The sequence below is a fragment of the Carassius carassius genome, chromosome 20, assembly GCF_963082965.1.
Source record: "Carassius carassius chromosome 20, fCarCar2.1, whole genome shotgun sequence".
Taxonomy (NCBI): Eukaryota; Metazoa; Chordata; class Actinopteri; order Cypriniformes; family Cyprinidae; genus Carassius; species Carassius carassius.
Window position 1 is genome coordinate 27,133,311 of NC_081774.1, and position 13,698 is coordinate 27,147,008.

At 34.2% G+C, this 13,698-nt stretch overlaps 1 protein-coding gene across 1 annotated transcript; it reads left to right on the forward strand.

Moving 5' to 3' along the window:
* The first annotated feature begins 384 nt into the window (after positions 1–384).
* LOC132096754 (plastin-1-like) lies at positions 385–13,274 on the forward strand. Its single transcript, XM_059502343.1, has 16 exons — positions 385–538; positions 1,563–1,674; positions 1,929–2,089; positions 2,206–2,335; positions 2,725–2,857; positions 2,982–3,063; positions 4,223–4,388; positions 4,538–4,680; positions 6,202–6,297; positions 7,787–7,979; positions 9,351–9,429; positions 10,310–10,424; positions 10,785–10,918; positions 12,282–12,405; positions 12,500–12,624; positions 12,736–13,274. The coding sequence occupies exons 2-16, from the start codon at positions 1,605–1,607 to the stop codon at positions 12,872–12,874; spliced, it is 1,890 nt and encodes a 629-aa protein (XP_059358326.1). The 5' UTR covers positions 385–538; positions 1,563–1,604; the 3' UTR covers positions 12,875–13,274.
* Positions 13,275–13,698: the final 424 nt, after the last annotated feature.

Here is a 13,698-nt window from a genome sequence, read left to right on the forward strand (position 1 = left end):
CATCATCAGGTCATCTGATAAGGTCTGATTACAAGGCAGCAGGTAGCTCTCCTGTACTTTCAATCTGTTTCTGTATCTAATCACTCTAGTTATATTACCAATTAAATAGCTCTTTTCCCATAAATCAAAGAAGCCTTGCAGGTTCACGGGTGTGTGTGTGTGTGTGTGTGTGAGTATTGTGCAGTGAGTGTCAAGCTAGTTAACAAAACCAGTGAAATGTGAAGTCGTTTTGTTAGGTCACAAAATTATAGACAAGTGTCAAGTGAATGATAAAGTATATAGTCTCTCAAGTGTCACTTTCGCAGCTAGAGTAAGTTCAAGAACCAAATGTCATGACAGCTTCAGCTGACACAGCGTTCGGTTGGGTGTTAAACGTTAACTCCAGATCTGTGTTAGTACAAAGCCATCGCCTTTAACAGACATTACGGGTCAAAGGTCTCTTTCCTTACCTAACACATCTCCACGAGCTCCACATACGCTCTGGAGAGGACAGGCGACGCTGTCAACGTCTCGACTGGAATATTAACATCTTTTCCAGGTTAATCTCAAGTTTAGTCTTCGAGACGTTTAGGGGAAAGGTATCGTCTTCATATAGCCTAATGTACTGTAATGGCAGCATCCATGAAGCTTTGATTTAATTCACAATCTAGTCGTGGCGAATTTTTCTGATGTTTATGTGTTCAATAGCTCCCGTTTTCGCAGTATGTTGTTTATTCACTAATATTTCTGTGATTGATGATTGAAGACTTGTATCTGTGGATCTGACGTGAAACACCGCTGGGATGTTGACACGTCATGTGGTGTGACTTCATAGCGTTTTGCTAATTCTCTTGTTTTGTGTCTTGCAGCTTTTATGGTCTCATATTATTTGTGCAGTTCTTTTAAAATGCATTTATTACATCTTAGCATGATTTAAAACGAACATTGTAAAGGCAAATCGTGATTACAAATGCTAAAACCTAAACGTTTAATGCTGATAAAAAAAAGATAATTTACAAATTATACATTATATAACATAGAAAAATGTAGGGCCAGTAACATTTTTAATTTGGCATCTATGAATATTTAAATATGAATGTTTTATTATTAATACTTAGACTAATTAATTTGATTAAAAGTGAAAGTAAAAAAAGTTCAATTCAGTTTCAAATAGATTTTGAACTGTATTCAACAAAGAAAAATCAAAAATTGGCAAATTAGCCAATTAGAATGATTTGTGAAGGATCACGTGACAGGAGTCTGGAGTAATGGCTGCTGCTGAATATTCAGCTTTGCATCATAGGAATAAATTATATTTTAAAATATATTCAAATAGAGAACAATTATATTAAATTAGAGTAATATTTCAGTTTTTACTGTATTTTCAATAAAACTAAATTTTGTGTGCATAAGAAACGTGAAAGCATGAAAAAAATGGTACCAAACCCACACTTTTGGATGGTAACACACGTCTGTAACTGTGTTTTTGCCAGTTGTGTCCACCATGGATTTGCTTATCATAGAGATACAACTGTGGGCAAACAGGTTATGCACCACGCAAACTCTCTGTGTGGACTTTTTAGGCAGGTCTTTTGCATGGTGAGAACTGCTGCATTGAGAACAGCATGGACAGCAAAGTGACACAGATCTCCCGAGAAGATCTGGAGGACCTGAGAGAGGCTTTCAACAAAATCGGTCAGTTCAATTCTGTCTGAATCTCACTGTAGTCTTAGTAAACTGTGCATTGGAACGAGTTTGGATCATCTGACTTGGTGCTTGTCAAACATTATCAAAGCTGCAATAACTGACTATAAATGTCTGTTTTTACGGCTGCGCATTGTCTTACGCAATTCTAAACATATCATTTTAATGCTGAAGTTTTATGTCCAACCATTTGCTGCAAGAATGGACAACTGTCAACGCAAACTGCCGTTTTTTTTTTATTGCAGATATTGATAACAGTGGCTATGTAAGCGATTTTGAACTTCAGGAGCTCTTTCGAGAGGCCAGCTTTAACATTCCTGGATACAAGGTTCGGGAGATTGTGGAGAAGTTCATGGAAGGTGACACCAACAAAGACGAGAAGATCAGTTTTGAAGAGTTTGTTGCGGTAAGCCTGACTATGGGTTTTTGTCTTATCTTAAAATGCTGGTGAGCTGGTCAAAGTGTCTGATCTGTTGATTGTGCCACGCACTTTGAAAGCTGAGATCTCGCTTTATTTTTCAGATATACCAAGACATGAGAAGCAAAGAGGTGAGAGAAACTTTCCGTAAGTGCATCTCCAGGCGGGATGGGATTCGTTCGTTTGGAGGAACATCGAAGATCTCAAGTGAAGGAACTCAGCATTCTTACTCAGGTGGTGGCGTTTACATCCTCACGGAAGTCACTATGAAACAATAATGTGCTTAGTTATGTTATGCACATTTATGCACAGTTATGCACATTTCTGGTTTTTATGTAGAAACGGTTTGTCTAATTTTTGCCCACCTCCATTCTGCTATACAATGCCCAACTTTCTCCATCCAAGGAATTCCTGCTGCATAAAATCAAGTCCAGCTCTACATACTTTCATATTGAATATCCTGTTTCACCTGGACATGTGTAAAAATATCCTCTGAGCTGTTTCTGCTATACTTGAGAACTACTTAAAAGTGAAAACCTGAAATATTTGAGATTTGTCAATGAATGACCCCTGACACATGTGGACCAAATGTCATTTTGCTAATGTTTTTTATTTGTTCTCAGATGAAGAAAAAGTGGCCTTTGTGAACTGGATCAATAAGGCCTTGGCAGACGATCCTGACTGCAAGCATCTGATCCCGATGGACCCGGAGACTGACAGCTTATTCAAATCTGTGAAAGATGGAATATTGCTGTGGTAATATGAGATGAACTGTGTAATGTTTGTTATGCTGTTAAATGCACATAGGTATTCATTATTCATCACAGTTACTGATAAATACGAGCTCATGTTTAACAACATCTTGGCTGTCTCTTTACAGCAAAATGATCAACCTCTCACAGTCAGACACCATTGATGAGCGGGTCATCAATACCAGGAAGTGCACTCCATTTACAATGACTGTAAGCATTCTCACATTTGAAACCCAACAAGCATAAAAAAAGTAGATCTTTGAAAATCTCACTTAATAGGTCAATCTACCACACACACACACACACACACACACACACATGTTGGGTTTTCATGCATGTTTTATGGGGACATTCTGTAGATGTAATTATTTTTCTACTGTACAAACTGTATTTTCTATACCTTTACCCTAATGTTTTCCCTTAAACCTACCTCTCAAACGAAACCTAGACATATTCTTAGCTAGTTTTTTAAGATAACCTCAATGTGCTTTATGTATCGTTTATATTGTTGTGTGCTATTAAATTATATCTAAGACCAATTAACACTTATTTCTGGGTGAAATATAACCAGGACCTGTTCTTAACTAGTTTTTTAAGATAACCTCAATGTGTTTATCTATCTTTTATATTGCTGTGTGCTATTAAATTATATCTAAGACCCATTAACACTTATTTCTGGGTGAAATATAACCAGGACCTGTTCTTAACTAGTTTTTTAAGATAACCTCAATGTGTTTATCTATCTTTTATATTGCTGTGTGCTATTAAATTATCTTTAAAACCAGTTAACACTAAGCATGATAGCTATATAGATATCACTATATTGTTATAGATATAGCTATATTTAAAATGCTAACATAAGCATCCACATCACCACATGATAATGCTACAATATATTAATATTTTAATGCATCATTGTATAAATACATGCAAATACATATTTTTATAAGTTTTTTATAAGAACCATTCTTTATAAGTTTTGTGAGATTCTTCCTAATGCACTTTCTTTATGTTCATCATCTTTAGACCCATACACACTGAAAATGACAGCTATATAGATAACACTATCTATATATAGCATCCATAACATCACACGATAATGTTCTGTTTATTATAAGCGTGTGCTGCAGTTTAGGCATCTGTCATTTAATGCTCCAGCTTTTTAAAGTCAGGTGGATTCTGATTGGCTGAAAGTGACTCTTGTTTATTTGTTTTCTTACTGTTATAGTTGTGGTGTGGACGTCACTATTCTCACAGAATCAGAACGATTATTAATACTTCTAGTGTGAATGTGCCTTCAGAAGCTTTCGGATAAAAGATGTGTGCATTATATTTTGACAACAAATAGTTCTATCTGTTGTTTCTACAGGAGAATTTGGTGTTGGCTCTCAACTCTGCGTCAGCTATTGGCTGCACTGTGGTCAACATCGATGCTCAGGACATGAAAGCAGGAACCCCTCACCTCGTGCTTGGCCTCCTCTGGCAAATCATAAAAATCGGCCTCTTCGCTGACATTGAGATCTCACGCAATGAAGGTCATTACTCTGCTGCAATAGCATAAATTGAGATTTTTATAATCATGGTGCTGCCATAAATAAATAAAAGCATGCATGTGCGTGAGTGACTGATTTATGCCTCTTAAGAGGTTTGAGTAACACGTGTCTGTGTATTTATGCCTCTGTAGCTCTAATTGCTTTGCTGGATGAGTCAGAGGATCTGGACCACCTGATGTCAATGTCCCCCGAGGACCTATTGCTGCGATGGGTCAACTATCACCTCAAAGCTGCTGGCTGGGAACCAATCAGAAACTTCAGTGACGACATTAAGGTAGTTAATAAGCTTCATTAAAGATGTCATCATTATCAGTTGCTACTGAAAATTGATCACCCCATTATATATATATATATATACAGTACAGACCAAAAGTTTGGAAACATTACTATTTTTAATGTTTTTGAAAGAAGTTTCTTCTGCTCATCAAGCCTGCATTTATTTGATCAAAAATACAGAAAAAACTGTAATATTGTGAAATATTACAATTGAAAATAATTGTTTTTAAATTTATTATACTTTAAATTATCATTTATTTCTGTGATGCAAAGCTGAATTTTTAGGATCATTATCACATGATCCTTTAGAAATCATTCTAATATGATGATTCATTATCAAAGTTGGAAACAGTTCTGCTGCTTAATATTTTTTCAGAACGTGATACTTTTTTTGGATACTTGTGTGAATAAAAAGTAAAAAAAAAAAAAAGAAGCTATGTTTTTAAAATATAAATATTTTGTAATAACAATATACACTACTGGTGAGTAATTTGGGGTCAGTCATTTTTTTTTCTTTTTTAAAAAAAAAAATAAAATCAATACTTTTATTCAGCAAGGATGTGTTAAATTGATAAAAAGTGATAGTAAAGAAAATATATTATTAGAATATATATTATTATTATTATTTTTTTTTTTTGAATAAATGCAATTCTTTTTAACCTTTTATTCATCAAATATATTAGACAGCAGAACTGTTTCCAACACTCATAATAAATCAGAATATTAGAATGATTTCTAAATGATCCTGTGATAGACTGGATGTTACATGTGACACTGAAGGCTGGAGTAATGATGCTGAAAATTCAGCTTTGCATCACAGGAATAAATTCTTTTTTAAAAGTATATTCAAATAGAGAACTATTATTTTAAGTTGTAATAATATTTCACAATATTTCTGTTTTTTCTGTATTTTTGATCAAATAAATGCAGGCTTGATGAACAGAAGAAACTTCTTTCAAAAACATTAAAAATAGTAATGTTTCCAAACTTTTGGTCTGTACTGTATATATATATATATATATATATATATATATATATATATATATATATATATATATATATATATATATATATATATATATATCAAATAAATGCAGCTTTGGTAAGCAAAAGAGACCCCAAACTTTTGAACGGTAGTGAATATCCTAAATTTATTAATTACAAATAGCATAGATAAAGGTAATATATTTTCAGAATTTAAAACATATTTAGTGCAAACCTTCAGATGCAAAAATATGTTACAAAATGCACTTCAGGGTTTTAAAAAAATACATTTAGTGTATAAATATTTTTGGATTTATGAAATATATATGTACATACATGTTAATATATATTTTTTAAATATATATTTAAAGTATATACCATATGGTAAATGAATCACAGGCCTAGATATGAAAGCCTATAGGCAGTATAAAAGCCCAGCCTTTGATCTGGTTTGACATCAAATTCTGTGAGCTGTAATTTGCTTGTCAGTTAAGATTGACTTATGTAACTAAACAGAGCCTTTTTCTGCTCTCAGGACTCCAGGGCATATTTCCACCTGCTCAATCAGATCTCGCCTAAAGGAGACGTGGATGACGAGATGAGGATTGACATTGACATGTCTGGTTTCAATGTAAGTCCTTCTGAACGTTTGGTCGGCAGCCTTTGCCTTTTTACTGAGGAAGTCAACATGCTGATTTGTTTCCTGTGTCAGCGACTGTTTAGCACTTAATGACATGATGTAGTGCAGATAAGAAACTTCTTGACTTTTTGACACCCAACACTGATTGCTGCCTAAACAAAGCCAAGCGAAATATGAGAACAAAAAACAACAAGACAAGGACCTAAAAAAGGGAGAGCGGTTATGAGTGTTGGGTTTGTTTTTGAAAATCAGAATTGGGCAGGTTTATTTGTCTATGAATTATACATATTTGTGGTGAAAATTTCACTATTGCTATTGCACTATAACTATTTTTCGAATCCCTTTTTGGTTTTGACACCCCAAAAATACAACAAAGACCTTGTCCAGGTTGCTGCACATGTCTCCACACATCATGTTAGTGACTCTCAGCTGATCCATGTCTACCTAAAAGAATATGAGGCCTATCACTACTTCCTTATATAAGGTCCATTCAGTATTATTTAGCAGCTTTGCTCACTTTGCTCAGGAGCCAGTTATCCTTCTCCATCCCCAGCTCCGCATCTAAATAATCACGCACTGCAGTTTTGTTGTCTCTCGTTTTAAATTATTTACATCTTTAAAGTCAGACGAATTCTGGGTAGAATATAACTATTCACTGTGTCCTTGTTACAGTATAATCACACATTTAAGTACTGAGTAATATTAATTAACTACATGTACTTACTATATGGTTAGGGTTATGGTACATATTGCATGTGTAACAAAGACACCTGAAAATAGTGTTACTGTACATTTTGAAACCCTTAAGCCTAAGAATGACATGCCAAAATACCATGAAGAAAATATTATCACAAATTACTTAAAAAAATTATTTTCATCATAATGCATAATGTTTTGCTTATAATGGGTTTTTATCAGTTATTCTTGATGGTGATTCTCATTGCTATTGACACCCCAAATGACTTATTGAATTTTACTCTAAAACTGGTTAAAGTATATTTTTTTTATAATTTAATGGCCTTACAATCACCTAGAGAACCCTTAGAGCACATAAGTGCCACAAAAGGTTTTGAATAAGCAAGAACCACTTAAATTGTATTCAGACAATGCAAACTGTAATTTGAGATCTTATGTCGGCTCCAATAGCCTTGTGGTTAGTGCGTCGACATATAGCACAACTATGTGATTAAAAAACGGATTTAAAAATGAATAAAAACTATACTAGTAACTACATTTTGTGCAAAACAATGTTTATACTGTATGGGAAAAATCATGCAAATAGGGTCTATTTTTCATGCCAAAGAAAGTGACTGAATGTGGGTGTAAAGTGTATTGTTTGTAATGTTACACCTCATATTGTCCTATTATTGTGCTACAGAACATCCATTAATCACGTAGCAGATGTCTTTTAGATAATCACCTGCTTTAGAGCACTGCTTCAGATCTCTAGTTCTTTAGGTTTAATAAGTGTCTGTTTTAGGAGCGTGATGATGAAAGGCGAGCAGAGCTGATGCTGAAGCAGGCGGATCGTCTGGACTGCAGACAGTTTGTGACTCCCAATGATGTGGTGGCAGGAAACCAGAAGCTCAACATGGCCTTTGTAGCCAATCTTTTCAACATGTACCCAGCCTTGAACCGACCCGCCAGTAATGGCATTGATTATACAATTGAGGGTGAGTTGCATTATTTTTTATATGTGAATTTGCCAAACATGGGACGTGAGAAAGGTGTTGTGTATGCAGCCTGGGGCTCTCTTGTGTTTCAGAGAGCTTGCAGACTGCCTGTGATGAATGATGCTGCCTTATCTTTGCTCTACCTCTGAGCTCACATCCTGTCTGAATTACCAAGCAGACATGTGATCAAAACAAGAAACATACTCAAACAACTGCATCCATGAAAGCACTTATTTCAAGCAATACATTCATAACGGCATACAAGTAAAAAAAAGTCCATATTTTACTCTTTATTTTGCAATGGCTGTATTATCTTCACCACCTACATATTCTTCTTTTTAATATTATTTTGTAACACAAAGCTGGATATAATAATAATAATAACTTAATAGTGTATTGTTTCCTATGATATTTTTGAGCATTTTTGTTCTTACAAGTTTGATTCATAAAACCTGATAACAAACAGGAAATATTCAAATGTAAAGTGACTTAGAGTGACGTCATAGGTGAGGTTTCAAGATATTCGGTTACAGGTTACATTTTATGAATACATAATTACTGAACTGATCTTATCGAGGTTTTCTTGCACGCTCGCTCTGGAGGCGTTGCGGTTTATTGGCGAGTTAAAGCACGTGCAGTGTTGTGAGTGAGCAGCAGGGGGCGTGCTGTGGCTGTTCTGCACGTGTGTGTAAGAGGGTCACACGTGACATCAGTAATTGGGGTCATTGGGTTCATCTCACTGTCTGTTTATCTCTCTTCTGTCCTCCTGATCTGATTGTTCCCTTTTCTTCTTCATTCTGTCTCCTTGAATACAGTAGTCAATGCCATCAAGCCTACACATAAGTAGATTTGCCAGAACCTGTTAACTGCCTTTTCTCTTCCATTTACATTGCAAAAAGAGAATTTTTTTTATTTTGCCGTCATGCCCTTGGCTTCATTCATAACAATATTTATTCAGTCCGCAGCCTGGTTTTATTGTTAATTATGACAAAGGTCTATTGTGCAAACTAAGAATATTTTGAATATTTTAAGAATATTTAAATGGCTTTATTAAAAACGTATTTACTAAGAGTTTATCATGGGAAACTAATCTAGCTTTTTTAGATCTGACTTCATCCCTAGTTCACTTTTATGAAAACTAAAAAAAATCATTAGCATATGACTACCCACATTTATATATCAATGTTGGTTTGTCAGTCTATATATAGAAATCATAAAGGTTCCACAGCCAAAGTAGCCAATTTAATTTTATGAGATGGTTTGTACTTATTATGTGAGTATGGTATAAACACGAACATCCAATCAAAATATTCAACATATAAAATAATAAAAATGCATAATAATCTTCAAAATGAATACCATTGACTGCAGGGGAAACACGAGAGGACAGGACATTCAGAAACTGGATGAATTCTCTGGGAGTTGCTCCACATGTCAATCACCTGTACAGGTAACACAGCCATCTGTTCCAGCTTACAGTAATGCCAGAGCTTTCTACAGTGACAACTGAAACATAAGGAATAATCTTGGCCCTGGAATCAAAAGCTAAAAACAGTATAAACCAAAAAAAAAAAAATCACTACACATAAGACTTTATTTTATTACTTTTATTCATAACTAAATGATGGATCTGCAGGGAGGTTGTGAGATGGTATACTATGGTGTTATATACAAAATATTATTTTACAGTTGTTATTAGTAGTTCTTTCTAAGGCAGGCATCCCTATTGGCAATGCTTAAACTCCCCAAAGTATTACATTTGGGCACATACTGTAACTTGTGCATACATCTAGATTTATATTACTTTATTTAGCTGACTTTTTTTTTTTTTGGTATTACATTAATTTCATGGACATTTCCATTAACTCTAAAGTACAATCAAATGCAAGTTTAATGTTCCAAATTCCAGAAAAATTCCTTCAAATTATTTTTACTTTATTTTAGCAGTGTGGTAGTAGATTAAACAGGAGTTATTGTTATATTAATCGATAGATGAAAAGGAGTGGCTGGAATTTCTTTGGGCTGTAACCATATAACAATATTGTAATGTATCATTTGTGCGATAGATATGAATAAAATTGCAGATCATACTGTTTATCACAGTAAAGGTGGACTATCACTTACTTTTTCAAACTATTAAGTGATGATATGTACAGTTTTCATCTGGTGAATGGTATAACAAGCATTTAATATGGTGTGTTATGAAGAAACTTCCTGACAAATCAGTGGTGGTCTGCACCTTTAAACACAACTCATATTGATTCATTGTCTTTATCTGAGCACATTATAACCAAGAGAGTGAATTTCATCATTACCATCTTCTTCTCCAGTGATCTGCAAGACAGTCTCATCATTCTTCAGCTGTATGAGAGAATCCAGGTTCCTGTTAACTGGACTCGAGTTAATAAACCTCCCTATCCTATACTGGGATCCAACATGAAGAAGGTTTGTATTGAAGTTTTATATCCGAGTTTAAAAAAAAAAGAACAAGAAGCTACTGAACATGTTAAACAACTGGCTCACATTTCAGTCAGAATTTTTTTTTTTTATACATCACATTTATACTGGGTCAAAATCTATTTGTTTCTGACAGCAAATTAAATACGGCTGTATTGCAACATGTTGAATTTGTGTCCCTGTTGAAATGATTTGCACAGCTGCCTCAGGGTACCGGCTAGCTGCATTCAGAATTCAAAATGCATGCTTTCTTCATCAAAAAATGCTATTTATGTATGGAGACCTGCAGTTGTTAGGGTTGAATTATACATGTCATGTTAATTTGGTTGACATATGTTTGTTTTGTAGCTTGAGAATTGTAATTATGCGGTTGCACTGGGCAAAAAGGAAGCAAAGTTTTCCTTAGTAGGAATCGGTGGTGAGAATATCAATGAAGGAAGCTCCATGCACACCCTTGCGTTGGTCTGGCAGTTAATGAGAAGGTACTTTATTTTTACAGTTTAGGATTCAACACAGTCTCATGGCAATTTGTAACTATTTTACATTTTGCCGAAATTGTGGAAAATTCATATGAACTTGTATTAAAGGTGCTGTATGTAGGACTGACACCGAGTGGTTGAACTAGGTATTGCAGTCCAAATTCAAAATAATGGAGATGTTTTTTTTCACCCGACCCCTCCTCCTCAGACTTGATGCACACACAGGTTGCCAGATTGATAACACAAACATAAACAAGCGCACTTGACAATTAATGAAATGAAATACGCTGGAAATGAAATACCAAAATACAATTGGCTTAACTGCCAGGGGCGGGTTTCACAAACCAGAACGCACATTTTCAAAGGAGAATAACTGAATGTAACATTGTTTTTCAGATAAACAAGTATGTTAACTTGGCATGTTTCTTAAATATCAACAAGCATATTATGGTTTTTTATGCTTTAGTAGAGTAAAAATCTTACATACAGCACCTTTAATCTAATATTTTTTTTTCTACCTGCTTACTCGCCACTGATACTATATATTTTGAAAATAATTACATGTATATACATTTATATATTTATAAAATAATTACAATAATTATAAAATATATATATGTATATATGTGTGTGTGTGTGTGGGTGTGTTTTATTATATATATAAATATATAAATACACATACAGTATATATTTTGAAAATAATTACATGTATATACAATTATATATTTATATATTTATATTCTTATATTTTATATATATATATATATATATATATATATATATGTTAACAACATATTTTTTCTAAAATATATGCATGTGTTTGTATTTATATATGCATAATAAATATGCCAAGTATATAGTCATATATTGTGTAAACAAAAAACTTAAATTTTGGATGCAATTAATCGCAATTAGTCATTTGACAGCACTAATATATATATATATATATATATATATATATATATATATACACACACAGTGTGTGTGTGTGTGTGTGTAATCTAATAACATTTTTGTATAATTCATTTGAAATTGCAAACGTACAGTATTTTATATATATATATATAATTAGGATTAGGCTGAAATAATTATTTAGAATTTGATGAATAGAAAGTTCAGAAGAACAGAATTTCATTGTTATAAAAATTTTCTTTTGTTATATTATACTTTTCTTTACTCTCACCTTTGGTCAGTTTAATGCATCCCTGCTGTATAAAAGTATTAACTTTAAAAAATACAATAAAAAAAAACACTATATATATATATATGCCATATGGAGCTGGTTATGTTATGGTTACATCTATTTTTGTTGAATATGTTGATATGAATTATTTAGTCAGTTCATTACAATGAATAACTCCTGCAGGTACACACTGAAGGTTCTGTCTGACATCGGTGATGGAGAAAAAGTCAGTGACCAAGTTATTATCGACTGGGTGAACAACACCTTGAAACAAGGCCAGAAAGACTCATACATTAACAGCTTCAAGGTTAATCCCGTTCACTATCAATGAATTCAATATCAAACATGCCTAAGTTGAAATGTTTTTTCACTTAAACCATCTTTGTAATCAATCATTCCAGGATAAATCAATCAGCACTAGCCTGCCAGTGATTGATCTGATCGACACCATCATGCCCAAAACCATCAAATACGAGATGGTGAAGACCGGAGAGCTGCCGCCAGAGGACAGGCTAAACAATGCAAAGTAAGTTCTCCCCACAGCTCCTCATAAATTACCCTGATACACATCTGACGCCAAATTGCCTGTTGTCTCGCCACCAGCAACCTTATCCGTATCTCTGCTTCCCACTCGCAGATATGCAATCTCAGTGGCGCGAAAAATCGGAGTCAGGGTGTACGCCCTGCCCGATGACCTTGTGGAGGTCAACCCCAAGATGGTGATGACGGTGTTTGCATGCCTTATGGGAAGAGGCTTGAAGAAAGCAGATGGCTGACCTTCCTGAAGGACACTGTCAGAAAGCACAACCCTCACTTTGCACTTTTTCTTCTCCTGACTTTCCTCATTCACCAATCCTTTCATGCATTTGTTTTTTGAAATATTTCTTCATGAATATTTCGTCTTTGATTAATTGACCTCCTATTAATTACATTTCACTAATTGTTTCATTTCTCCTAGCTAATATGCTTCATGTAGATTATTCAGAGATGACGTCATTTTCTTAAATGAACAGTTCATCCAAAAATGAAAATGATCAGAAAATGTACTCACCCTCAGACCATCCAAAATCTAGATGAGTTTGTTTCTTCATCAGAACAGATTTAGAGAAATGTAGCATTACTTCACTTTCTCACCAATGGATCCTCTGTAGTGAATGGGTGCCATCAGAATGAGAGTCCAAACAGCTGGTTAAAACACTGCAACAATCTACAAGTAATCATGCACGCGAAAAGCTGCATGCCTATAGGAAACAAATCCATTATTAAAATGTTTTTAACTTTAATCCATAATATCTGGCCAAAATACATGTCCGTAAAAGCAAACTTCCATCTCCTGTTGTCTTCTCACATCAAAATCCTCTGACATATTTGTTTAGAACTGTTTTGGACTGCTTGTAAATAGATATGTGCATATGTCTCTCCTGATTCAGACGAGATTACTTTTAATATTAGAGATTTAGGACTCATGTTTTCAGTCTTGATGGATTTGTTTGCAGACTACTTACTTGTGGATTATTGTGATGTTTTATCCGTTGTTTAGACTCTCATTCTGACGGCACCCATTCACTTTTGAGGATCTATCGGTGAGCAAGTGATGCAA